General features: G+C 35.5%; 1 protein-coding gene across 1 annotated transcript in view; it reads left to right on the top strand.

Moving 5' to 3' along the window:
• The window catches only part of DYNC2H1 (dynein, cytoplasmic 2, heavy chain 1), a gene marked incomplete at its 5' end in the record, with an annotated part of 150,712 nt that overhangs the window by 20,458 nt on the left and 102,379 nt on the right, over window positions 1-27,875 (top strand). The window contains 33 exons of the mRNA XM_009072160.1: window positions 36-185; window positions 262-467; window positions 1,990-2,145; window positions 2,235-2,349; window positions 2,901-3,071; window positions 3,248-3,630; window positions 4,363-4,495; window positions 4,586-4,703; window positions 4,864-4,976; window positions 5,063-5,182; window positions 6,659-6,809; window positions 8,383-8,585; window positions 9,068-9,250; window positions 9,460-9,642; window positions 9,779-10,002; window positions 10,574-10,689; window positions 12,301-12,500; window positions 13,139-13,403; window positions 13,729-13,936; window positions 14,195-14,324; window positions 15,909-16,064; window positions 16,708-16,967; window positions 17,618-17,864; window positions 18,556-18,707; window positions 19,238-19,382; window positions 20,667-20,769; window positions 21,009-21,176; window positions 21,297-21,421; window positions 22,531-22,779; window positions 23,556-23,664; window positions 24,659-24,772; window positions 25,508-25,650; window positions 26,259-26,340. Coding sequence (XP_009070408.1) covers window positions 36-185; window positions 262-467; window positions 1,990-2,145; window positions 2,235-2,349; window positions 2,901-3,071; window positions 3,248-3,630; window positions 4,363-4,495; window positions 4,586-4,703; window positions 4,864-4,976; window positions 5,063-5,182; window positions 6,659-6,809; window positions 8,383-8,585; window positions 9,068-9,250; window positions 9,460-9,642; window positions 9,779-10,002; window positions 10,574-10,689; window positions 12,301-12,500; window positions 13,139-13,403; window positions 13,729-13,936; window positions 14,195-14,324; window positions 15,909-16,064; window positions 16,708-16,967; window positions 17,618-17,864; window positions 18,556-18,707; window positions 19,238-19,382; window positions 20,667-20,769; window positions 21,009-21,176; window positions 21,297-21,421; window positions 22,531-22,779; window positions 23,556-23,664; window positions 24,659-24,772; window positions 25,508-25,650; window positions 26,259-26,340 — 5,581 coding nt within the window. The remainder of the gene's footprint in view (window positions 1-35; window positions 186-261; window positions 468-1,989; window positions 2,146-2,234; window positions 2,350-2,900; window positions 3,072-3,247; window positions 3,631-4,362; window positions 4,496-4,585; window positions 4,704-4,863; window positions 4,977-5,062; window positions 5,183-6,658; window positions 6,810-8,382; window positions 8,586-9,067; window positions 9,251-9,459; window positions 9,643-9,778; window positions 10,003-10,573; window positions 10,690-12,300; window positions 12,501-13,138; window positions 13,404-13,728; window positions 13,937-14,194; window positions 14,325-15,908; window positions 16,065-16,707; window positions 16,968-17,617; window positions 17,865-18,555; window positions 18,708-19,237; window positions 19,383-20,666; window positions 20,770-21,008; window positions 21,177-21,296; window positions 21,422-22,530; window positions 22,780-23,555; window positions 23,665-24,658; window positions 24,773-25,507; window positions 25,651-26,258; window positions 26,341-27,875) is intronic.

Raw genomic sequence — 27,875 nt, 5'->3', positions numbered from 1 at the left:
GCATGCACACTTATTTTTAATCTTTTTGATTTCAGATTTTTCTCCTTTTTCAAGAGGCTGAAGACAAAAACAAACTTCTGCGAACTGTGGCTGGTTCAGGTTTGGACACTATCAGTAACCTAAGGGCTACATGGGATAAATTTGAATTAATGATGGAAAGCCACCAGCTTATGATTGCAGAACAGGTAACACTGGAAGAGTTTGATCATAGTTGTAGATACAAATCATTGAAGGAATTTAGTTTTAACTCTTGCTTTACAGATTGAAATGATGAAAGGAAATGTGATTTCACGTATCAATATATATCTTCAAGACCTGGAAAAGTTTAAAGCTCGCTGGGATCAGCTAAAGCCAAGTGATGATGTCATTGAAACTGGTGATCAGGTTGTGCTTGAGAAAAGTGCTCAGATTGTAAAGGAAAAAACCCAAGAATTTGATGAACTCGAAACTGTGAAACAAAAGCTCATGTATGTATGTTTAATTCCCTAAGTATCTTATTCATTAATGTTTGCACCTTTTGCAGCAATAGTATCTCAGAAAAAGCTAACTAATTTTTATCACATCAGATAATGTAAGGAATTCAATTTTTTTAAATCAAATGACATGCTTTTCAGTAGGTTTCCATGGTCCCTTTTGTTCATTTTACCTATGTCCCGGTCTGACAAGACTTGGGAGTGATCAATTGATTCCTCCATTGTGAATTAAGACACAGATGAGGTGAAAATACTGTTTGGAAGTGAGACTTTATTATTAGCCACACAAGGGGGAGAGAAGGGGCGACAGGAAAGTTAGAAACAGGAAAGGGGGATAGTTAGCAGGATTTGTTTTGCCAGAGCAGGGATAGTCACCACCATGGATTCAGATGATTCATAGTCATATAGAAGAGGAGATAGTCACCACCATAGGTCCAGCCGCATTCTGATGATCCATAGCTGTCTTTGGTGGTGGGTGCACACCCTCACTCTGGACGCTGGTCCTTTTTTTTAGAGCTTTGCCAAGGTGCTGGTTGGTCAGCTCCCCTTGAGTTGCAGGGTGAGTTTATAGCAGTTCCCAGAGAGGGCACCTTCTGAGTGGCCTGAGATTTGGGTGCCAGAGATCTAGGATGGACAATGGTGCCTCGTTATCTTGGCAGCTAGAGGGTTTCCATGGCCTGACGCATCCTGTGGCTCAGCAAGCTTTGAGGCAATCAACCATGCCTTTGCTTCACAACAAGCTGTCAAAGCCAGGCAGTGTTGAAACTAACATTTCTTAAAGGTCCTTTACAACACGAATTTATCAAGCTAAATTTTGCTAGTGTTTTTTTGAATGAAAAATTTGAGAAGTCTCTTAAGCTTTCACATAAGGAAGTCTGTACACTAAAAACTTGATTCTGACTTCTGAAATTATCACTAAGAGAAGGTTTGTGATAGTGGTCCAGGAAGGACCTCAATCCTTTTGTAACTTAAGTGGGCAGAAGCTCATCTCATATTTCTTGAGTGAGTGTCCTATTTGATAGACCACTGTCCAAAAGGAAAGGACTTTTGTTCTGGGTGCCTACTTTCAGTAAGCTCATTATTGTAGATCTTGAGAGGATAAAGCTTGCTATTGAAATTCTTACCTTGGCATTTAAATGATAGTAAATAAAATTAGCATATTCTTTTTACCTAGCAGAAAGAAACAATTCAAAATTATTTTCTTCCAAGCTTGGTTTTTGGGGACACAAAATAATTCACTTTCTGCATAAATAAGAAATAACTCAAAGTTTATGGAAAGTAATAGTGAATATAGGACAAGAGTGTGGGAGAGTGTAGGAGAGTTATCCCTCATATTCCTTTATTATTTCTCTTCAAGAAGGTGACTGTAAAGAAATTGTGGTTGGCAGCAATGTTCTTCAGTAAAGCCAATGACTTTTCTTAAAAAAGTACGGTTATTTCCATATGATACCATTTCTCAAACCATAAATTTACAATGGAGTAATGTAATATACAATACAATGATCTTTTTATTCAGTGAAGAATGCCATCATTTTAAATTGGAAGAGCCTGACTTCTCATTGTCAGAAGTTGTAAGTCAAGATATTAAGAGTTGTGCAGAAGTCTGGGCACTGTATGAAGAGTTTTATCAAGGTTTTCAGGAAAAAGCCAAAGAAGACTGGATTACTTTTAGGTATGATTTTGTTACTTTATTTTTGATGGACATATGTGTGGTTGTAGTACTGTGTGGTTATGACCTTTTTATATTTGATTTTCATGCAGGAGTAAAACATATCTATTTGAAGAATTTTTGTTTAACTGGCATGACAAAATGAGGAAGATGGAAGAACATACTGTAATGACAGTAAAGTTGCAAAAAGAAGTGGACAAATATAAAGTAAGATGCTGATTTCCCTAGAAGTGTTCAAGACTAGATTTTGAGAGCTTTGAGCAACCTGGTCTAGTGGAAGGCATCTCTGCCCACAGCAGGGGGGTTGGAAGGAGGTGGTTTTTAAGGTACCTTTCAACCCAAAATCATTCTACAATTCTGTGATTCTATGAATTGCAGAAAGGCCTATGAAACAAGAAATATTTAGGTATTACTGGGTGATATATTTCATTCTATAGCTTGTGGTTCAGTTCTTAAAATCAATTGAAATTTAACAAAATATCTTCTGACACTGTTTTGAACATTTCACTTACTTTTGAGAATCTTTTTGTTCCTTGGAGTAAACAGAAGGGTCATTAGCGCTTACATAGACACATGTTTAGCAGCAAGTTTTCCTCAGAATTATACTCCTAAACTTTAAATCCAGGAATTGAAAATAAAAATGTACCTCAGTTTAAGAATTTAAATTTTTATTTTGTTTGAATAACATGCCACTCTGTAATCAAACAAATGTAATTTTCATAAAGAGTAGATGGATTATCATGTCCATTTTTTTATAGATGGTAATTCCACTCTTGAAGTATGTGAGAGGAGAACATCTTTCTCCAGACCATTGGCTGGATCTCTTTCGTCTTCTGGGTCTTCCCCGAGGCACTACACTTGAGGGCTTGTTATTTGGAGATTTATTAAAAGTGACAGATGCTATTATGGAAAAAGCAATGGAACTTAAGGTATGAATGATTTCAGATAAAGGAACTATAGTTTTTTAGTGGTTTATTTTATGTGATTATGTTGTTCTGTGTGTGTATATCTTTACTACTATATACATAGAATTTGCATTATATTTTTGAATGGAAAGTTTATTGCAAGCTCTGTAGTTTCATATGAGTTTTATGCTTTTAAATAGGATTTGAATTGTCGAGCCCAAGGTGAAATCACAATCAGAGAAGCATTACGTGAACTTGAACTCTGGGGAGTTGGAGCTGTCTTTATGTTAACAGATTATGAAGATAGCCAAGGCAAGATGATCAGGCTTATTAAAGACTGGAAGGACATAGTCAACCAAGTTGGAGATCATCGCTGTCTTCTACAGTCTCTTAAGGACTCCCCATATTACAAAGGTTTTGAAGATAAAGTGTCTATCTGGGAAAAAAAGCTGGCTGACTTGGATGAGTATCTGCAGAATTTAAACCAAATTCAGAGGAAGTGGGTCTATTTGGAACCGATATTTGGTCGTGGAGCTCTACCCAAAGAACAGGCTCGGTTTAACAGAGTTGATGAAGACTTTAGGTTAGTGTTATGGAATGAGACTTACTTTTTTATAGTATCTTTGACATGTGTCATCTAGAACATTCTTCATGGCAAAAATATATGGAATAATTGGCATATGTATGGTGAGGCAAGTCAACAACAGGAATTGAGTAGATACGTATGTGTGACGGTGACATAGATCTGAATAAAGTTTTCATTTAATGGGGTACTTGTGAAGGAAGGAGTCATGTGAAATGTCAAAGATTGTGAACAAGACAGGCAAACACAAGATTAGTCTTGTCAGTAGAAGCAGAGATGATAAAATTATTTTTTCAAGAACCTGTTGAAGACAAGCACTTTGTTCACTAAGAAGGTACAGAGATAGACTTTTGGGAGAAACAGATGGTTGTGTGTTTCAAACAAGTCAAAAGATGAAAAAGGTGTAGATTTTGGAAATATGGAAAGATACTTACCATTATCTATCTTGGTTTGAGTTAAAATGACCTACAAGGAAATTAAAGTCAAGAATTGCATTTTCTTGGGTTTGGGTAGAGAAATTTTAGCAAGAAACACTTGTTTTTAAATTACGTTGGAGTGACGTTGTTGTAAATTCTGAAATGTTTCATTGTTAATACTGAAAACTGACTTACATATCAGCTGTTTATATGATTTGCCTGTGTGTTAATTTTTATTTACAAAACTACTTATATATCATATTTAGATTAAAATGCTAATGGTTTTATGAATTACTCCTTTTTTTGTTCTGTCAAGATCCATTATATCAGATATCAAGAATGACAATAGGATAACATCACTGAATGCCCGGCCAGGAATAAAAAATACCTTAATTACCATACTTGACCAGCTTCAGAGATGTCAGAAATCTTTGAATGAGTTTTTGGAGGTACAGCAAACATTAATATGGTTTTTTATAAAGAAAGCCAGTAAATTTTAATTTAAATCCACAAAACTGATGTATTTTGTTTTTATATAGGAAAAGCGCTCAGCATTCCCAAGATTCTATTTTGTTGGAGATGATGACTTATTAGAAATTTTAGGACAGTCTATGAATCCTCTGGTTATCCAGTCTCATCTTAAGAAACTTTTTGCTGGTAATGTTCATTTGTGAAATGTACTTGTTTAGAAATAGCTTTTTCAGACCTAAATAATCTGTCACAGACTTTTTTACCGTCTCTTTCCATGGCTAGACACTAAGGAATTAATGTTTGACTCTAACAATGTATAACTTTATTGATTATTTCTGATTAATAGGCATTAATAGTGTGAGCTTTGATGAAGAATTTAAACACATAATTGCTATGAAGTCTGTAGAAGGAGAAACTGTGCCACTTAGAAATAAAGTCATTCTGTCAAATGATGTGGAGGTAAGAAAATCACACCCCAGTCCGGTTCAAGCACCTTTGAGGAATTAACTTGTAATTTTTGAGATTTTTTTCATGTCTTTGTTCAGGTGTGGCTAAATAATTTGGCTTTGGAGATGAAGGAGACCCTGAAAAAGATGTTAATTGACTGTGTTGATGCTGGAAAAAAATCACAAGGTTCAATTGATCCATCGCTCTTTCCTTCCCAGGTAGTAGTTGATCCAGTAATGCCAACTGTGTAGTCTTAGATTTACTAAATAAATTATTTTTTTTGTAGTCTCATAGAGAAGTATACATTTGGATTTGAAAGAAAGTAACTCCAAACAAAACCATTCTGCTCATTTATTGTGTAGAGAAATCCTTAAAAAATGTGTTATAATTCCTTTGTAAACATTTGAAATATTCAATTTTTTTACATGGCACCTGATCTAGCATTCATCTATTTGTTGAATTTGATGTAAATCTTGACCTTAGTTGGCACTGAATGTTACACACAGGGCTGCTAAGACTTAGTAACATTAAAAAGCCCTTTCTGAATCTGATGAAAATAGAGTTTCTGAAGCTTAGCTATATAAGCAGAAATAGTAGTGACTATGAAATTCTTTTATGGATTTTAACTAGTAGCAGAGAGCATTGCACAGAACCACAGAGTAGTTGTGATGGGAAGGGACCTCTAGAGGTCATATGGTCCAGCTTCCTGCTCAAGCAGGGCCATTTAGTGTTCCATGCACTCCAGCTGCTCCCTTATGTAAAGGGCAACTCCCACTCCTCATATTCCCTGCCTGTCCTTCCTAAAGAGCCTGTACCACTTGATTGCAAGACTCCAGCCATGGGAGTAGCCACACCACATCTTCATGATCCCAACAAGATTGGAGCCCTGCAACCACACACACATCTCTAATTCATATCATGTTTATTCCCCATACTGTGTGCACTACTGTTCAGGCACTGCACTGAGCTCCTGTGGGATTTCTCCATAATGGTGCCCTGTAAGCACATCCTTGCTGACATGGACAGTGCTGAAGGTGACCCTGCTTAAGCCCCATGTCGTTTTTTGTGATCACTTCTTGTCGTAGGCCCTTTGGGCAATGATCCTGTCTGTCAGACATTCACAGGACTGCTGATTCCTCTGTCCCTCCCCCAGAATGTAGTTACGGTTACAATCATCAGATTGGCATAATTGGGGGAATTTTTGTTAACAGGTCTTTTCAGTTCTAAGTTTGATTGGACATTCATAGCTCGTACAATCCTCTTACAGTGATTGTGAAGTAGTTAGAATAAAAGTGGAGTGTGGGGAACCAGAATGCAAAATAGTGTAGGAGCAGATCAGTGACACAACAATTGAGAGGTGCTGTTTGGTATGGGCTCAGCATGTCCATGGTGTTTTTAATCCCATGATCATTTAATGGAAGAAGAGACTTAGAAATTTTGCTTCTACATGCTTCAGAACAGCTGAGGGACTTGCTATATTGGTTTACGTTGCAAGTTTTCCCTAAATTTGGTCGGGTTTTAAGATGCCTGTATTTGTTCTTAAGAGCATAGCAAATGTATAGCTTTGTTTAAAAAAGATACAATAAAATATTTAAAATGTGATATAATAAGAAATTGGAAATGAATTGAAAAACTGGTTGGCTTTTTATATCTACTGTATTTATAAAATATAATTTGAACTTTCTCTTCCAAAGATTCTTTCCTTGGCAGAACAAATTCAATTCACTGAAGACGTTGAAAGTGCTATAAAAAACCATAATCTACAACAATTAGAATTAGAACTCATGGCAAAACTGGAGCATTATACTAGCATTGGCAGTAGCATAGAAGATACTGGGAGTACAGGTATAAAAATAATATATAATTCTTTATTATGGCTGTAGTTATGTAGTATTTTACGTTCTCCTTATTTCAACAAGAAATTATATAAATCTGTTTCCATTTGAATTCATAAAGTTGAGTTACATGAAGTTATTCACCTATTACCATCAAGGTTAGTGTCTTTCATATTTCAGCATGAACAATGGATTATTATTTAGATTAAAAATTATCTTGGAGAATTTATGTACTTGCAAATCTCTTATCATAATTTTTTTTAGCAGTTTCTATTTTTTAGTTTGCATATCTACTTTTAATTTGTCTTCACCTACTGAACTGTGCTGTAGTGTTATGTTTCACAGGAAGAGGCCAAACAGCAGTTGAGATACATTATGTCAAGCCAATATATTCTGTACAACAGTGTAGGTGATTCTCTTTTCCTGTGTTAGACGTATACGTCTGCTTCTGAACTAATAATTCTTGAGTACCTCGGAGGCAAAACAAATCAGCTAGTAGTTGTTTTCAAGCCATTAGTGTCCTGAATCTTACATAGTCCGAATTAGTTAGAATAGTTACACCTCTGAGTGCTTATTCCTCTCTTTGGACCGGAGACTTTGAGTGACTACCTCAGATGTAAAATTGTGTAGCGGATGTTAGGTGAAATGGCTTTTACCTTGTATGTATAAAAAGACTCAATTTGGCATGTAGTTGACAATCTTCCACCACATTTGTATAGGTGCTTACTGCATTAAATTCAAATTTATAATTTATGAACTATATCTGACACATTAATTAGGAATAGGATTCATATCACCTACCCTCAGCAGTCTCTAAGTGTGGTTCTTTACCTGACACCTCCCTTTCTGTGCTCTTTATGTAGCCATTTTAGGAATGTCATCAAATACAGAAGAGTGTTTATTCCATCTGTTGTATAATACATTTACAGTAACTTTTGAGTTTGGATACTAGGTGTGATTTTGAAGTGAGTTGCCTGATTATCCCAATTTACTTTGGTTTAATTGTCATCATAGAACAGTATAGAAACATACAAACTGGATTTATTTCAAATGCAACAAAGCCAAGAGTACACTTAATTCTCACAATCTCTGCTAGTGAACATTCGTTTCACCCTAGTTAGTTTGAGTAAAATCTGCAGAGTGCCTGTAGAATGGTTATCAGATCATTTACAGATCAATCAAGAGGTTGTGCCACACTGGTTGCTGAAGTGGTCATGGCTGTAAACATTCCTGGAATACATTGCTTTGCAGTTCCGCCTCTCTCTCCCTCTCTCCCTCTCTCCCTGCCCCATCTCTCTCTCTTTCTCTCTCTCTCTCTCTCTCTCTCTCTCGCTCGCTCTCTCTTAATGTAGAGGCAGACAAAACCACTTCAAAATGATTAAAGTTATGTGATGATTTGCATTGTCTGTCAGGAACTCATTTTATGCTGCTTCCTTTAGAAAATAAATACTATTTCTATGTATAGTTCAAACAAACTCTGAATAAAATCTGCTGGTAATACAGAGCAGCACTATGAACTTAAGAATGGGTAACATATATCATCCTGACTCCAGTGATGTGATTTTTTTTGTGGTTATTTGCAGAATCAGGGATCCTTGAGCTCAAGCTTAAAGCTCTGATTCTTGATATCATTCATAACATTGATGTGGTGAAGCAGTTGAATCAAGCTCAGGTTCACAGTGTTGAAGACTGGGCTTGGAAGAAGCAGCTGAGATATTATATGAAAGACCAAAAATGTTATGTTCAGATGGTAGATGCTGAACTCCAATATACTTATGAATATCAGGTGTGATATATTTTTATTTTTTACCTTGTGACTTTTATATATGTGTCAAACACTTTCTCATTTCACACTTGCTGCTGGTTGTCTACCAGCTGTTGCCATTTTTTTCAACTTTCTTGTGTTCCTAGCATTTCATGGGAAATATTAAAAGATAGGACAATCATTTTAATTCTTCATATTGGTGGGGTAAATGTAAGGTGGTATGGAAAGCAGCTCATCACAGAAGTATTTTCTGTATTTTATATATTCGAGTGCAAAATTCATCTGGGTTACTTCTTTCTGTAATTAAAACCATTTTGAACAATGCTTTGACATTGGATATAAAATTAGGAACAGTTTGTAATTGTAAACACATTCTTATACTGAATGAGACAGTAATCTTGGCTGTTACGTTATATTTTCAAATTATTTATGAATGAAATAATGAAATTATGTTGTTGATAATTTCTGTCTACCAATCAATATAATTTTCTTTGTTTCTGCAGGGTAATTCCCCTAAACTTGTTTATACACCTTTGACGGATAAATGTTACCTAACTCTCACTCAGGCCATGAAGATGGGCCTTGGAGGAAATCCCTATGGTCCAGCTGGAACTGGGAAGACAGAATCAGTAAAGGCCTTGGGTGGACTTCTTGGAAGACAAGTATTAGTCTTTAATTGTGATGAGGTGAATATGGTTCTGTTTAATTTAGGAAATTGATACCTATGCTCATACTTCATAAAGCAATATTATATTCCAGAAATAATTTTGATAGTTTGTCAGTTTCCATTAGAAATTTGTGGATATCTCCTATAACATGTTTTTAATGGATGAAAAGACAGTCTTTTATATTGTCTTGTTATTTGAATTCTGATGGTATCCTGTGTAACTTTTAGGGCATTGATGTGAAGTCCATGGGGCGCATATTTGTGGGCTTAGTGAAGTGTGGTGCCTGGGGCTGTTTTGATGAATTCAACAGGCTTGAGGAAGCTGTATTGTCTGCAGTGTCCATGCAGGTTCAGACAATTCAACATGCATTGAAGAAACACAGTCCTGTATGTGAGATGCTTGGCAAAAAGGTACAGCAAAACTTGCTTATTTTGTTCATATAGGTCAAACTTAAGAACTGACTACTGTAACTAAATGTAGTCCACTCAGTATGTCTCAGTACTGTTTCATTTGACAATATACTATTGCAATTACTTCTAATGCTAGGTTGAAATGGATCACAATTCTGGAATTTTTATCACTCTGAATCCTGCTGGAAAGGGTTATGGAGGAAGACAGAAACTGCCTGATAACCTCAAACAACTTTTCAGGCCAGTTGCTATGACTCATCCAGACAATGAACTCATTGCGGAAGTGATTTTATATTCAGAAGGTTTTAAGGATGCTAAAATACTGGGTAGAAAATTAGTGGCTATTTTTAATCTAGCAAGGTAAGCTTTTGCATCCCTTCCTCCACTCAAAGTAATGTTACCTTTTTAATTCTCTGCCATTCTAGCTCTTAAATCTAAATGGTATGCCATGCAAATCTCCATAGATGCTGATTTAACTTATAAAGTAAAAATACTGCAATGTATTGGGAGGTTGAGGTGTGAAAATATCTGGAATGCAGTTCTAATCTCAAGGGGGCAATTGCTACCTCCCCTAGTATGCTCACCAAATATGAATGTAAACATATGAAAGCATTGTTGAATTTAGAATCTTGAAATTGTTGAAATGCAAGTGACTATTTGGTTAAAAATATGTGCATTAGAGAGTACAAAGATCAGAGGTTATAGGCAATGCTGTTAGGGACAATAATAAAGACATTAGCTGTTGAATATACCCCCTCTGAAAATTTCAGTGCTGTTGCTTGTATCTCTGAAATGCATTTCAGATGGCCCTACAGTTACTCATCAGTTTCTTTTTTGCCCAAAACTCTGTTATAAGCACGTTCATTCACCAACCCAAAATTCAGGTGCTGTCACCTAAAGCACATTACAATATTGTTGTTTTTAAATTCAGGGAGCTACTGACACCACAGCAGCACTATGATTGGGGTTTACGAGCGTTGAAGACTGTTTTGAGAGGCTGTGGCAGCCTTCTTCATCAGCTGAAGAAAAGCGATGCAAAGCAAGAAAGTAAGATCGACCATAACAGACTTTTGATTCTTTAGGATCTTGTACAGATATGATTCACTACAGCCTGCTTGTTCATCGGAGTCTTGAGAAGCCATGGCTTGAATTGGGAGGCAATTTAGAAAAGAAAAACATATCTGTGAAAGTCCACTTACACTAGGAGATCACAAGACTGTTGTCATATTTTTAGAGTGGGCTTCTATATGGTGATAAGAACATAGAAAGAGGAGTTAATTCTGGACCAATTTTGAGTGATTCACAAAGGCTCTTGTTTTTGCTTGGCATAGGACAGAAAAGTTGGTCCTCTGACGCTGTCATTACTCATCAGTTACCAGACCATTTTCATTTCATTTGAGGTTATCAAAAATTGCCACATGGCATCGGATTCAGATTGGTGGATAGAGGCAAACATGAGGACAGGTCGAAATGCTAAAAATATATTGGACTAGACTGAGTCACAGGTTCTTTTTGAAATTCTTTAAATTTCCTGTTGTATAAGTGTTAAATGAGTAGAACTTCAGAGTGTAGAATGAATGAACATTTCACATCTTTAGGAGACAACTGGTGCTTCCTGTTTGCTTAGCTTGAGAAGCTTAAGATATTTCTGACAAATGCCCTATCCTGTTTCTTATATATTTGCTTGTACCTTTGACTCAAAATCCTTTGGCATGTCAAAATGCTACTTAATTTTGTATTACTTCCTCTAGTAAAGCAGCTCAGCCTTTCTAAATCAAGTTCCTTAATGTCAGTGTTTTTCCTCTTAGCCATTTATCGTGCTCTATAGAAAATTGGCCTGTAGAAGCATTTGTATTATGACATTGTTCAGTATGAAAAACCTTGGACTTATGCCAAATTTTAGAAGGACATACTTTTAACATCTGGAAAATTTGGGAAAAAGTTGCAGGAAGAAGGGAAGTTAGGCATTTTACGTTTTCTGTCCCTTGTTTGGGACAGAATTTGGGCATTCTGGTTTGGAGCAGTCATGCATTCAGACGGAGGGCAGAAACACAGGATAATTTTCACCTGTGATTTCTAGTCCTGCTCTCTAAAAATGCATGTGTTTTATATGAAACTGTAATTTGATTAAAAAAAGCAAAAACCAGAGATCCCACCACCTGTATCTCTATTTTTCTGAGAGTTAAATAATTCTTGTGGCTGTTTTCATTCTGATCCCAAAATGCATGGTACTTCATATTCAAGAGTAGTTGTGGAAAGTATTTGCTTCTGGAATATTCATAGTTAATTAGGATGCACTTGAGAGATGTGACTCAAACGGTCTCTGGCAGATTAAGGTCTAGAATCCAGGTCCTTAATTTCTTTCACGAGTGCTTTAAGAAGTAAGCTATTGTGGTAATCCTAGGGCGATTATGTATTATCTGGCCACTATCATAACCATCTCATACCTGTATGCAATGCATTTGTGGGCATGTATCATATTCACAGTAAGGCACTTGCCTGACTTTCAAATAGAGTGGTACATGAAATGGAATGTAGCCTGTGCTGTGATTTTGCTTTCAGTGTCTTAGCAATGTGGACTCAGGTGCTGATATATTTGAAAAAAAAGCAACCAACAAACAGCTTAAACTGATCTGTCTTCTTTGTTTTTCCTTCCAGTTAATGAAAGTCACATAGTGGTTCAAGCTTTGAGGCTTAATACCACATCAAAACTTACATTTACAGACTGTGCACGTTTTGATGCACTGGTGAAAGATGTGTTTCCTAGCATTGACTTTAAAGATGTGGAATATGCTGAGTTAACTGCAGCTTTACAACAAGTCTTTGAAGAAGCAAACTTGGAAATTATAAGCACACAGGTAAACTGCCTACAACAACAAAGCTGATTCAGTTGTTCTGAATTAGAAATGATTAATATTACATTCATTTGACTCATTTCTGTTTCCTTTCAAAAGAAATCTTTCATAAAAATGAGAATGACAGGTTCTGATTACATGTATATTGAAAAAAAGATGTGTGCTTGAAGCATGGTAGATGAGTATGTAATTGAAAGAAAAACAGTGCAAGAAAAATTAGGATGTGAACATGTGACACACAGTTTTATTCAAGCCAGGTACAAGTGCCGGTGAATATTTTGAGCAGTGAAACAATGAAGCAATGTGAATATTTGGTTTTATCAAGCATTCTGTCTCTCATTTTTATGTATTTGTTGTAGAGCTGGATTGAAGTTTTGGGACTAAATATTCATTAATTTCTCAGTAAAAATATGCCAAAAGACAGCTAATGTTTTTATATCGGTAATTTAGTGAAATGGTTCTGACATGCAAAATTAGTTTCTTGATATTCTTTAGTATCATAATTTTAATTATTTCTGCAAATACCTATTGTTTCAAAAAATAAAATTATAGAAAGAAAGTGCACGGAAATTAAATTGGAAAAGGACATGCTTGATTTGTCTTTGCAATTTCACATAGCCATAATCTCTTTTATTATCTAGATCAAGAAGGCTTTGGAATTATACGAACAACTACGTCAGAGAATGGGTGTAGTTATTGTAGGTCCAAGTGGTGGAGGTAAATCAACACTTTGGCAGATGTTAAAGACAGCACTTGGTAAAACTGGCAAAGTAGTGAAACAGTATACAATGAATCCCAAAGCTATGCCTCGACATCAGTTGCTAGGCCATATTGACATGGATACCAGAGAGTGGTCTGATGGTGTGCTGACAAATAGTGCTCGACAAGTGGTACGAGAACCCCGAGGTATGTCTGTGTACATTGCTATGCTTAAAGTACTGAAATAGCTCATTTTCAGTTCCATTTTTCTATTGTGTTATTATTTGTGGATAGCATAAGGTAAGAAAATCTTCTGGTAACAATGGTAGTCAAAAGTCCTGATACATACTTACCAAATTTTGTGACAAAATGAAAATGGGCAGCAGAATACAAAGCACGTAAGGAGTATCTTCATAGAACCTGTATTTAAGATATTATGAAGAAAGAGTACTAGAGTTTAAAAACAGTAAGGGATGATATTGTGTAAGTGTTTTTCTTGGGTTTGTTACTTTGTTTTTATGTCTGGAAATAGATATTACTTCGTGGATAATTTGTGATGGTGATATTGATCCTGAATGGATTGAATCTTTGAATTCCGTTTTGGATGACAATAGATTGTTGACTATGCCCAGTGGAGAAAGAATTCAATTTGGCTCAAATGTCAACTTCATATTTGAAACTCATGACCTTAGCTGTGCTTCTCCTGCTACAATATCTCGAATGGGAATGATCTTTCTGAGGTAAGCCAAAGGAGTATTACTTACTTTTAAAGTAAGTAAATATGCTCACTTTTCTTAAAAGATCGTCTCAAGGGAATGGAGTAGTTGATTAGTTGCTTGCACTTTGAAGCAAATGACTGAAGAAGTTTGCTTTAGGTTGTATGTTCCTTCTGTGCCGTTATGTTATAAACTTTTGACTAGCATGCATCAGACTTTGAAAGAGACATGGTGGATGTGGACACCTTGTATTTATCTGAATTTTGTTTTGTTTTGACTTAGTGATGAAAATACAGACCTTAATGCTCTGATAAAGTCTTGGTTAAGAAGTCAGCCTGAAGAATGCAGATGCAACCTTGAAAATTGGATTGGAGACTATTTTGAAAAGGCTTTAAACTGGGTTGTGAAGAAGGTTAGTAAATTACTACAGCTTCTGCTAACTCTGATCTGTCTTTCTGGTTTAGCACTGAAGAGATGATTCAGATCAATTTTAAAATTTTAGTTAAAAAAACCCATCTCAGTGCTTTTTTCATAGAATCATATAATCTCCTGAGTTGGAAGGGACCCACAAGGATCATCGAAGTTCAGCTCCTGGCCCTGCACAGGACTATCCCAAGAATCACCTCATGTGCCTGAGAGCATTGAGCTCTGTCATGTCAGTCTTGCTGCTGTGACCACCTTAACGGTGGTCTGTCCTTAATAAGCTTAATATTGGAACTATTCTAATTAGTTTCCAAAAACTCATTGCTGAACTTAAGAGTTTTGAAACATTTAATACCATTTTAATTAACAGGCAAATATCAAGTTTCACAGAAATACGTACATTTCATTATTCCATATCAGATATTTTTCTGTATATTTTCGTAGACCTAAAAGACATGAATATCTTAACTGAAAAAAGGAAAAGTGAAGAAAATGTTTGCCTAGATTTCTGCTGTTGTCTATAGCAAAAAAAAAAAAAGCTAAAATTTGGCAAGTTGCACAGTGTAGACTGAAGCTTGTAATAGATTGAGGAGAAATATAATGCTATATACCTATAATAAATGATAGAGGCATGTCTAAAAACATACTTTGATTGTTCAGAATGCTAAATTTTAACAACTCCCACTAATCTGTCCTGGAATTAAGTATATAACTTCAGCTCTTTAGGATTCTACTTAAAACCTCAACTGAAAAATGTTTTAAGAGGTGAAAAGTAATACGTAATTACAGTATTTAAAAAAGGGTAGTCCAAAACCTTGTACTTCATCTGTATTCTGTGATTCTGGGATGTACTTCAAGATAATTGTTCTGCATGTGCCAGATTTTCTTAAGGATTCTAGATGCTCCCCTGCCTCCCCTTTGTCTGAAAGAGTTGCCTTTGCATTGATCAAGTAGCTTATGTTGCACAAAACATTATTTAGGAGACGTCTCCACTGCTGCAGCCAGTACGCTGGTGTTTGGGAGACTGCATTACTTCCCCTTGGGGAACATATATGGTCCTGCTGTGATTTTAATATTAGTTTTCCTCTTGGTTCTTTCACCTATGGAGATTTTTAGACTTTTCAGGTATCTTCAGGTGGATACAGAGGAAAAACCATGATATTGATCCAGAGGCTGCAAATCCCATTTGGAGCTAGAGAGGAAAATCCACAAATACTCTGTTCAAAAAATATTGATCCAGAGGCTGCAAATCCCATTTGGAGCTACAGAGGAGAATCCACAAATAATCTGTTCAAAAGAAATATTTCCAGTATACAGTTATGTTGATTTCTTATAGATTCTCAAAATCTGTAAGGAAAGTTCTGACTGCTTATCCTAAATTAAATCAATTTGTAGTCTTGGAATTAAAACTTCCAAATCGATGCTTAGAAATAATTTAACATCAAGTGAATTTTCTAGAACAGTAGCAGTGTTGAGATCTTTCATCATTTATGGAAGTGTCAAAAAAAGCAATGAATAATAGCCTGCTAGCATTACATCACACTTTAAATCTATTACAACTTGCAATTTACAGAATGACTTTGTGGTAGAAACAAGTTTAGTTGGAACTGTGATGAATGGACTGTCTCATCTTCATGGCTGTACTGATCGTGGACAGTTCATTATTAGTTTGTTACGTGGTCTTGGTGGCAATCTCAACATGAAGTCACGACAGGAATTTGCAAAAGAGGTAAGTTCTCCATCAAGTTTATTAAAAATATTTCAGTATATGTAGTAGGAATAATGATTTTCTGTCTTCTAACAATGCAAAGTCACAGTAATAGAATTTTTGTTCTCTTATTTGTTTGTAATCTGTGTTGATTATAGGGAAATAGCTGAGAAGTAAAGGAATGTTTCATATGTCACTGATACTCTGCTAGGTGCATCCATCCCAGATAGCAATGCTTTGGTGCTGTACCAGGAGATACAGAATGGCCTCTATCCACACTGTTTTATGCAAGGACCCACTATAGCAGACTCTGTGTGTGTCTATATGTATTGTATATGTAATCCAGGTTCATTTTTGCAGTTTTTTTGCTGTTCAGAATGCCTGAAATAATCATGTAAGGCCTAACATAAAACTTTTCTAGATACAGGTAATTTTAATTTCTTTATATTATGAAAAGTGGAAGAGTAATATGTTACTGTTTAGTTACAGACATATGCATGACATGACTGGATTTTTAAAGGCATCCTTAAGCTATCAAATTAAGGAATTATATGTTTGACTTTACAAAAGTAATCTTTGAACATTCTTTAGGTTAGTTGAAATGGTAGATCTTGTTTTTAGGAGTATGGATTTAACTGAAGCTTTATTTTTATTGTTTTTAAAGCTCTTTGGTTGGGCACAAGAGTCTCCACCAGATCCAAGGAAGCCCCTGGACACATATTATGACACAGACACTGGACAACTAATGTTATATCAGCTGAAAAAACCTGAAAATCTAACAGCTGATGACTTCAGTAATCTCCAAACACTTCCTGTCATCCAAACCCCTGATATGCAGAGAGGTTTAGATTATTTTAGACCCTGGCTAGACATTAATAATAAGCAGCCATTTCTTCTTGTAGGTCCTGAAGGATGCGGAAAGGGGTAAGAGGTGGTTCCTATTTTAAGTAAAATATACTTGTAGTTATTTGACAGAGTTTGTGATATTTTGCTATAAGCTGTTATCATATGACTTCCTGCTACAATATCTCTTGTTTTTGTCACTGATGAAACAACCTTTTGTAGTGGCAAATAGGTATATTCTTATGAAGATCTACAGGGAAAGTTTGGACTGTCACTGTGCATCTAAGACATCCGAATGCAGCTTTTAGATATGAAACAGGACCTTTGGAAAAGCTGTGCTGTCAGGAAGCAACAGCTCAGATGCACATGCAGTATCCAGTCTCATCTCAAGAGGCACTAGATGCCTGTGTGCCAGCATCTGAAATTAGCTGGTCCTGTTGATATTAGGTTTCTTATCTAGAGGGGTTGGATCACTATAATCAAGGTGTTTGGACTAGCTACTGGTTTTGTGTAGATGTATACACCACACTTACATTGAATTTTGTGAATGGAAAATACTACAGTTTTAAAGGCAAGAGTGTTGAATTCAGCACACCTCATGCTCCACCTATTACATTAATACAGGATGTAGTATATGCATTTTAATTCAAAAACTAAACTATATCTTTGGAAACACAGCATTTTAATTTATTTATGCTTTTATATATATATGTACATGTTTGCTTTTCTAGGATGATGCTTCACTATGCATTTTCTCAACTCCGATCCACTCAGATTGCTACCATTCACTGCAGTGCACAAACTACTTCTCAACATCTTCTACAAAAATTAAGTCAAACTTGCATTGTAATCAGTACAAACACTGGGCGAGTATACAGACCAAAGGACTGTGAAAGGCTTGTTTTGTACTTAAAAGACATCAATCTACCCAAACCTGATAAATGGGGAACAAGCACTCTTGTGGCTTTTCTACAGCAGGTGAGCACTTATGTCTATTATTTATGAAGAGACTTAAGTATGCTGGATGTAATTTAGTGTATGTAGTAAATGCCTACATCAGCTATTTTCAGAGGTAACATCCTGCGTCTGCCATTGGTTTTGTTTGCACTTTGATAAAATATGTAGGTTGCAGCCAGAAATAAGATGCCATTTTTAATTAGCTTATTTGTATAAGTAAAGACAGTGCTTGTCTTGATGAGTTATAATGCAGTAGGCACATGGATAATAAGAAAATTGCCAGGAATAGTCAGCATGGATTCACCAAGGGCAAGTCATGCTTGACAAGGGCAGACCAGTGGATATAGTCTACCTGGACTTCTCTAAGACCATTGGTGCTGTCTCCCAAGAGGTCCTCATACAAAGCTGTTGATACAGGCTGCACAAGCAGACAGTGAGGTGGGTTGAAAATGGGCTGAGGAGCCAGGCCCAGAAGGTGGTGATCAATGGCACAAGGTCTGCTTGGAAGCTAGTACCTGTTTAACATCTTCATTCATGATCTGCATAATGGAGTTCTGCAAGTGTGTAACTGGCACAAAATTGGGAGGAGTAATACACATCTGGCAATTAAGAAAACAGAAATAATGTTATATATCTCACTATTTTCTTACATTTTATTTTGTATGATACTCTGTTGACTTCCTTTTAATGAATATTTATTCAATTATTAAAGGTTCTTACATATCAAGGTTTTTATGATGAAAATCTGGAATGGGTTGGTTTAGAAAACATCCAAATTGTGGCTTCCATGTCTGCTGGAGGAACGTTAGGAAGACATAAACTTACTTCCAGATTTACTTCGATTGTTCGTCTCTGTGCAATTGAGTAAGTATGTGGAAATTAGCCTGACTCTAAGAACTCAGATTCAGCCTTTGTTTATAAGGCCTTTACTCAGCTTAGTCTTTATGCAGATGTGACTGTTCTGGTCTTTCATGTTTTCTAACAGTTTGGGATCTTCAGATTTGGTGTTCTTTAGTGCGTCTTGGCACTAGAAGTGAGCTAGAGAAATCTGTAGCTGCCTGTTGATAGTGAAGTGTTTGAAATGTTTCCTGTTGGATGATTTTGCTTTCAGTAAACTGTTTCCTGCAGCTTTTTATTTTGGTTACAAAATTAGAGAAATTGAAAAGAAGTTTATTTGTTTGTTTTAAAGTTTGAATACATCATGAGATGTATTTAGAAAGTTTCTGAGAGTGGCCTATTGCAATACAATAATAATTTTACTTACCTGCTGGATGAAAATGCTGTTCATTGAAGTTTCTCGGCAATTGTGTATATAACTTTGACGCATTTTTAATAATTAAAAAAGTGATATTCCAGAAGTATTGGGTTTTTGTTGTTTTTTTTTCTCTTTGTAGCTATCCAGAAAGAGACCAACTGCAAACTATTTATAGTGCCTACCTGGAACCTGTACTACAGAAAAACTTAAAGAATCATCCTGTTTGGGGCTCTTTACCAAAAATACATCAGCTAGCAGGATCTATGGTTCAAGTATATGAACAGGTATGGAAATATTTTTTTCTTTTTCTAAGGAGATGGAGAATTCATATTTTTTCAAAAAATAATTAGCTTTTTGTATTAACAAGTCAATAAAAGGTTTTATCAGTATTAAAATCCAAGTTTATATCTGTTTAATAAAGTTGATATAAATTTCAGAGCTACTTATTCATAGGGACTCCTGGTATAAGAGCGAACTGAGTAAGTGTTTGATATAAATTTCAGAGCTACTTATTCGTAGGGACTCCTGGGTATAAGAGCAAACTGAGTAAGTGGTAAGTGCTCTTGCTTTCCCACAGATTTATTTTATGATTAAGCCTTCTATACTTTCAGTTCCTGATTTATAAAATGTGCATAGTAGTGCTTTCCTACTTAATGAATAAGGAAACAGTGCAACAGATTGTTATGTCTAAGATGTTATGGATGCTGTTATGAATAGAGAAGGGAGATGTGAGGGTGGATCCTTTACAGACATCAAGGACTGCTTATTAATATTTTACACTGTTAAAAACAGATGCTTAGAAACACAAGTTAGTTTTATCCTCCTTTAACATTTTGCAGACTTTTATCTAGCAAGCACTAGATGTGGGGGATCTAAATGTTTTCTGTATGTTCCAAGAACGTATGCATGTCCCCATTTAGACAGAACCCTGATACAAAACCGATCATTATGACTGGACTCTGGGTTGAGTCACTGTCTGGAATGCACCAGTTCATGTGATATTATCAATGTATTCTGAGAAATCTGAGTTCTAACTCTCATCACACTGCAATCAAATTACTGATGGAGGCAGTTGTTCTTTGAATTAAAAATGTAGTTGTAAATTTAAATATCCTCTCTGGGGGAAGAGTTGAAATTTCTGTTAAGTCTTTCGTATTAACAAAGTGCTACTAATTTAGGTAGTTTTTTATTACGCTTCTATATTGCCTTTGGTTTTATATTTGGTATTGCTTTAAAACATGCATATTCAATAATAGTGTGCTAAAAAATTGTGTGTTTTCTCTAATAAGACTGCACTAACAGTTCTAGGTGACATGTCCAGTTGTTTGCATCAAAAATGGTATATAAGTAATGTGAGAAAATCTTTTGTCATCAGAAAATAAGATTTAAACAACTGATCTCTGCACTTTTCAAAAAACCCCCAAGGAATGCATTAATAAAATATCTAAATATATACCAAATAGAAAAGTAATGTATCTGGTGTTTAAGAAAAATGTAAACCTGTGTTTCCAAGTGCTTTACATTTTAAGGCATCACTTTTTTTTCTTCCCCTTAATTTCCCTCTTTAGGCACGAGCGAAATTCACCATTGATGATCACAGTCATTACCTTTTTACACCATGTATTCTTACTCAGTGGGTTCTGGGTTTATTCAGATACGATTTAGCAGGTGGTAAGTCCCTTACTTGGTTTTCATTGATAAAGGAGTTCTAAAATGGCCTTAATTATTGATGTTTCAATAGAATATGTTTATTAAAAAGCATTTCATAATATTTGCTTTTTCTCTTATTTCTTACTTACCGATGCTCTCCTGCTGGTATGTAATTTCACTTGTTCATTTTTGGTCTTGTATTTTGAAAAGGAAACTTAAGAAATGTAGAATTTATTATAATCTGTTCTTGCATTTTGTAGGATCATTGGTACAAACTGCAGACTATGTGTTGGAAATTGTTGCTTATGAAGCAAGTCGTCTGTTCCGTGACAGAATTGTTGGCGTGAAAGAACTTAATCTATTTGATAATGTTTTGATCAAAGTGTTTCAAGGTGATTGGGGCTCAGATGTTCTGGACAATACGGCAGGTAAACCATCTGAAGCATACCACACAAACTTGAAATGTTTGTTTAGGAACTGCCTAATCAAGTCAGATGGCATATGAGCTGAACACCTTCAGTTTTGAATGTTTCCTTTTATTTTCACAGATACCTTCTATGTAACTTGGGGAGCTTGTCACGAGGCATTCATCACACCAGGACAGGCACTACCACCACATGGGAGGCCACTTGGCAGACTAAACTCAACAGACCTGAAAGACATCATTCGAAAAGTGAGACATGATTAAACAATATACGAAGCAAGGGTTCACAGCAATTATTCTAGACATTTTTTGCAGGAAGTAGCATGCAAGCAACAAGTTTAGGGTGGGGTCTGCTTGTTGTTCAAGGAATCATTTGGTCAAGGAAGACAAGGTTTGTGATGCTATGTGGCAGGCAGTAGGAAGTATCATGTAGCAAGGGTTTTTTTAAGAAAGGGCATCAGTTGCATTTTCTGCTAATTTACAACAGTCTGATGAACAACATTTTGAGAAACATTGATGCGTGTATATGTTTCTGTGTTGTTTGGCTACCTAGGTGTTTTACTGAATGTTTATTTTTTGAACTTTTAATTTGGTAACGTAATTTTTATTTGAAGAAGTATAAATGGACTGTTTGGAGATTTGGCATGATCTTAAGCAGTAAAGTACAAAAAAATGAGCTTGGTGAGGAAGTGCAAACATGTTAACTTGGCTTGGCTGTCTGATTTTTAGGATGAGAGCTTTGAGATCATGTCTCTCCCCTTAGTGTTTGATGGACTGCTCTTGCAGATGAGAAACTGCTCCCTCTTCTTAATTGTCAACTTGTGACCTATAGACTATATGGGAAGTAAAGTTAAATAGCCTCAGTAAGCAGAAAGTTTGCTGTTTCTTGGGTTTTTTTTTCTGACTACACAGTTACATTGAGCTTAAAGATGAAGTTTTATTAAGTATAACCAGGTCAGAATTTAATCTTAGGATCTATTACTGTGTGTGTTTCACTAGAAATTTCCATAATCTGCAATTATGCAGCAATTAGGGGCCTAAAAGACTCTTCTAAGTTATGAATTAATTAATCTGTAGTCAGAGACACAGCTCAGGCTTTGTTCTGGTCCATTATTTACTTTTAATTAATTCAGTGGCAGATTCCTATTTCAATATATCAAAGTATTCTAGAGTATCCTGGTGCTGGGGGTAGTGTGATGTGGTAAAGGGTATGCAAGGTATCTAGATTCTGTCACATAAATAATTTATTTACAATTAATACCAGTGTGGTCTCTTAAGCTTTCAAGCCCTTCTTTTCTAAACTTTTAAATGTTGGATGCTTTTATTTACTGTTTGTGAACACATTTCTTTTTTAATAGGGTATTATTCATTATGGACGAGACAAAAAAGAGATTGAGATTTTACTGTTCCAAGAAGTCCTCAGTTATATGTCTAAAGTGGACAGAGTACTAAGTTTTCCTGGAGGATCACTTCTTTTGGCAGGACGGAGTGGTGTAGGTCGTCGAACAGTTACCTCTTTAGTTAGTCATATGCATGGAGCTGTTCTGGTAACTCCCAAAATTTCCAGAGATTATGAGCTGAAGCAGTTCAAAAATGATCTTAAACATGTAAGTCACTCAGTGTCTTCAATTTTTGTAATGTTGTAGGTATATGTTAAGGGAAAAATTAGAATATGGGAATTTTGAAGGACACAAGTGTTGTGTGAAGAGATATTTTAAGAGAACCAAAATGGCAACAGTCTAAGCGAAACAAGTAGAATTTTAGTTCTTAATGTCTAGATGTGTATACTGTTCTTTGTAGTAATTAGCTGAAACTGTTTGTTTGTTTTCTGAATACTAGAGCTCTTTTTGAATGCTGTGGACTTCATAATGCTAAGTTTATGTGAAATGTATATAATTTCATATTTGTATATATTTTTATTTTCTGTCATTACTATGGTTTGCCAGTTAATAGGATAGTAGCTGAATCAATTAAAATTTTAGTGATTGATGATAGTGTAGTTATTATTTTAAGCTAAATGCAGTCCTTGAATCAAGAATTTCCCATTTCCTTCAGCAGTGCTAAAGAAAATTCTAGAGCTATACCTGCACAAAAGAGCGATATAGTGCTATCATTGAGTTATTATTTTTCATTGTCAAGCTGTACATCTAGGTAGAATGTTCTTTATATTGGGTATCTCATCTAACAGAGTCACCTAGAAGTCTTTTAAAAGTATATTTATAGTGTAGATGGTGTGGAGAAAATATGCATGTGATATAAAATTAAGGAAAGATTTTGGTCCTTGTCGGTCCCTTCCAACTGAGGCTATTATATGATTATCATTCTCCTATGAACAATACATATATTCCATACACTGAGATTTAAATGTCTTTCCTGCTTCTAGGTGATGGAGCTTGCAGGCATTGAAGCACAACAGGTGGTATTGCTGCTTGAAGACTATCAGCTGGTTCATTCTACATTCCTGGAGATGATCAACAGTTTACTGTCTTCAGGTGAGGCAAGTCCAAAAAGATTATGGTACTACTTTTGCCACACAGAGTTAGCTCAACAATGCAGGATTAGATGCTGTTTTCTAACTCAGTCTCTACCAGAAGGGCTAGTTACCTTTCTATGCTGTTTTAGCTGGAGTGCTTGTTATGTGAGAACCTGACTCAAAGTTCACTTAGCTGTGCTTTAACCTAACCTATAGAACAGGTGCTTTCAGTTCCTCTCACTTGTTTCAAAGGACTTCTCTATAAAAGGATAACAATAAAATGAGAATGCATTCTACTCTACAGCTTCCCTTTTATAATAAAATTCCAAATTGAGAGGTGTCCCAGTGCTTTACTAGATTCTATAGACTAAGTCCTTTACTTAAAGGAAGACCTGCCAGGCTCACTTTTCTGGAAGGAGTGAGAAGATAAATAAAAATAACAAATTAAAAATCTGACTTTATTTTGCTATCTAGTGTTCCTCAATCAGAAAGATCACTGAAGGACTGAATCTAACTTGCTAAATGTTTTTTTTGAACAGCAGTAGTTTAAGAGCTGATTGATAAGAGCACCAGATTTTCTTGTCTCTCAAATGCAAATGCAAATCTCCTTACAATATCACATTTTCATTATCCAGTGTTAATCTCTATGTCTGAGGATCTAGAAAACTATTCACTTTCGTATTTCTGTGTCCTGGTGTTTGACAAAGTCTGGTTTGATTTTTTTTTGTATGCAGTATTGGGTCACTGTCTTTGGATAGATTTGAATGAGCTTTGGAAATATGTTTCAGCAATATGAACAAAGTAGATTTTTAAATAGAATCACTATAATTTGATTTGTTGTTTTCATGGTATCGTGAAAAGAATGAAGTGCATGGGATGATACTCATGAAAGGTATGGAGGTTTGAATACTGCCATATTCAGATTCTCTATACAGACGGTTCAGGGGAATCCTTCAAAGGAATTTGAAGAATTATAGTGTCTTTTATCTGACTTGCATTCATTCTTGAAATAGGAGAAGTTCCTGGGCTATATAAAATAGAAGAATTTGAACCATTGCTGTCTCCTCTGAAGGAGCAAGCTTCGCAGGATGGATTTACAGGACCAATTTTCAACTACTTCACACACCGTATGTCAACAAAATGATAAGTTATAATTTATTATAAAGTTTAAAAACCAGTATAATAATTAAATACCTGGCAGGAATAATGATTGCACTGTGGTATTTGAGGGCACAGAAACCTCAGCTTAAAATTAATTCTATCTGACATTTGTATTGATGGCTGTGTTCAACAAGTATTATGAAATTTGCTGTTGAAAGTAATTAGAAGAAAGCTTTTGTTCCCATGGTTTTCTGGTTTGTATAGCTTATATATATCTAGTAACAGAGTTTTCTTCTATTTGTCAGTTATACCTCCAAATCACTTTGTATTCTTTGTAATTGTAAGCAAGTTTACAGATAGGTTTACTTGTGTTTTTTCCTTGGCCAAACAAGAAGATTAAATAGTTTACAAATAAATCGAAGGAGGTGACTGAAAGAATACAGACCTGACAGTCATAGTTGCAGACCCTGAAACTACTTCTGAACTGGAATGAGAATTAATTTATATAATTACTGTCAGCTCTTTGAAATTTAAAAAAGTGCACTGTAATCTGCATGATGAGAATCCATGAAATTATGTTAAGTTCTGTTTATAAACATTCCTGTCCTAATGTGACCTGATGTTCCAGGCTATTACTTTTTCTGAAATTACCTTGTGATAAGTATTTGAAGGACAGTAAATAATGCTGTATTTGCAATAAATCTACCATTTTGTAGTCAGATTGTTATGTACTAAAAATTTAATATGTTACATTTTCTTAGGGATCCAACAAAATCTGCACGTTGTCTTGATCATGGATTCTACCAATTTAAATTTCACAATAAATTGTGAAAGTAATCCAGCACTGTATAAGAAATGTCAGGTTTTGTGGATGGAAACCTGGTCAGAGGACAGTATGAAAAAGGTAAATGGAATTAATTGTGACTTTTTAAAATTAGTGTCTCCAAAAATGACTGAGCTTTGGTGGATTAGATGAAGATATTTAGAGTTGCAAAGGAATAATTTTCATTGTGCTTATTTAATCCATTTGTACAGTCCTACAAAGACGGAATTCTGCAGAACAGTTAAGTATTACTAGCATTGTTATTTTACCATTATGTTTTGTTCTCTCTGTGGGCTGACTTGAACAACATCCTGACCACTCTGACTCGAATTCAACACAGCATTTAAGAACAAAATACAAATAGGCTGCAAGCAAAATGTTAAAGCCAATTGTATCGGGTTTGCATGGCCAGGTTTTGGTAGTGGGGGGCTGCAGGGGTGGCTTCAGTGAGAAGCTGCCAGAAAATCTCCTCTGCTTGGGAGAACAGGAAGTTATCAGTGATGTGGAAAGGCAGAATTTGTCTTTCTGATGCTATAAATGTTCTGTAAATTCCTTTTACTGAGTAAAGGTATCATTTTCAGTCTTTTCAAATGAGAAACTAGTTTGAAGGCTTGATAGGGGTTTTAAAATTTTAATTCAGATTGTCATTGTTCATAATTTTCATGCAAACAATCGTGTTCTTTTTTTAGATACCTGAAATGCTTCTATATGATTTAGATGAACAAGAGAAGACTGGAAAAACACATAAGGAAGTTAAGAAAAAACATTCAGGTAATATTTAGGTAGTTTATTTAGTTAAATTAGTTATTATTATTAAATATTTCTTTAGTCCTGTGTTGGGCATAGATAACAGCGTAGATACTCATAATATGTGTTTACTAGCATATTCATAAGCTTTACTGTTGTTCACATGGCAGGCATTTTGCACAAGGGAGCATTAGTCTGGAACATACATCCTCTGTGATCAAATGCAGTCTCTTCTGTTATAAGCAGTCACTATGTATATTCAATTTTATAAACTGATTTAGCTGTATCTTGTTTTGTTCTGTGTCTTCCATGTGGTTGTTATTTCAGAGTCTCAAAATCTGAAGTTTTGAGAGTTATTCAGTCTATATGTTTTCATTATTCTTGTCCTAGACCTGTGTATTTTACTGTAATAATTCCAATCACTACTTTTTTTGTACGTAATGCCCCTTTTCCAGAATAGTTTGTTTTTATAATAAGACTTCAAATTTAACCATGTTACAAATAGGATCTCAGACATAATCTAAGCAATCAGTGCCAGCACTTCCCTGCAGAATGATACTTTTAGCTACTTTATAAAAGTAGCACTTAGAGATCATTGACAGAGTATAAACAGAGTATGAAATGGTAAGTGTCTCACTTGGAGTTTCTTGGTTTTTATTGCTTTTTAATAGAATTTCCCCCATCCCAACCCCATCACAGTAGTGGCCAAACTTAGTATTTAGTGTTCACTTTACTATCCTGTTGGGGCCTGGCTAACAGAGGAGCTGTAACTTGAGCAGTGGTTAAAGGAATGCTTAAGCAATTAAAAACAAGACACACAAAATAGGTCTTGCTGACCTTGTTTCTATCTTCATGCATTCCTGTGTCTTCAATCCAACACCTTATAATGATCTTGTTCTCTCCTGCTGCCAGGGTTTTTAGGTTTGGTTTTAGTTTTAGTGTCTTATAGATAAGTCGTTTTGCTAACAAGCTGAGAATAGTGCTGTTATTTAGATTCTCATGGACACTATGTAGTTCTTGTTATCAGTTTCCCAGGATGTGAGAGCAGGATGCAGCTTAAACTTCTAACCTATCATAAGTAAGAACTGCACACATTGACAAGTTGAGCAACCAATCCAAAGTTGTGTGATCAGGGTGTAGCTGCATGTATGGGAGACATTTTACTATAAATACTGTTAGGTGCCCTAAATAAAGTTGACTATCAGAGCATCATATTGGTGTGTGCTGTAGTCCGTCCCTCGCAAGGACCCCAACACTATCCCTCTTTATCCTAGATCATGGTACTTCATCTAGGCCACAGTACTTATTAAGGGCATTCATTTATATGTAAATCTAATGTTTTAGCAATTTTTCTTTTGTAGGGTAATGCAATTTGTTTTGCAGTATCTTTGGGCTTTTGAGAAACTATTCAACAAGCTGAAGGACATGGAATGTTCAGGAAAATCTTTTAGTTTGCCTGTCATCAGAGACAAGGAAGAAGACAAATACACATGGATTTCCTTTCTAAAAAAGCCCAAGTATTTTCAAATTCAGTTTCTGTGGAAGTAGTTTTTCATACG

This window comes from Acanthisitta chloris, unplaced genomic scaffold, assembly GCF_000695815.1.
Source record: "Acanthisitta chloris isolate BGI_N310 unplaced genomic scaffold, ASM69581v1 scaffold7743, whole genome shotgun sequence".
Classification (NCBI taxonomy): domain Eukaryota; kingdom Metazoa; phylum Chordata; class Aves; order Passeriformes; family Acanthisittidae; genus Acanthisitta; species Acanthisitta chloris.
The sequence above is the reverse complement of the archived record's forward strand: the minus strand, read 5'-3'. Positions and strand labels throughout refer to the sequence as shown.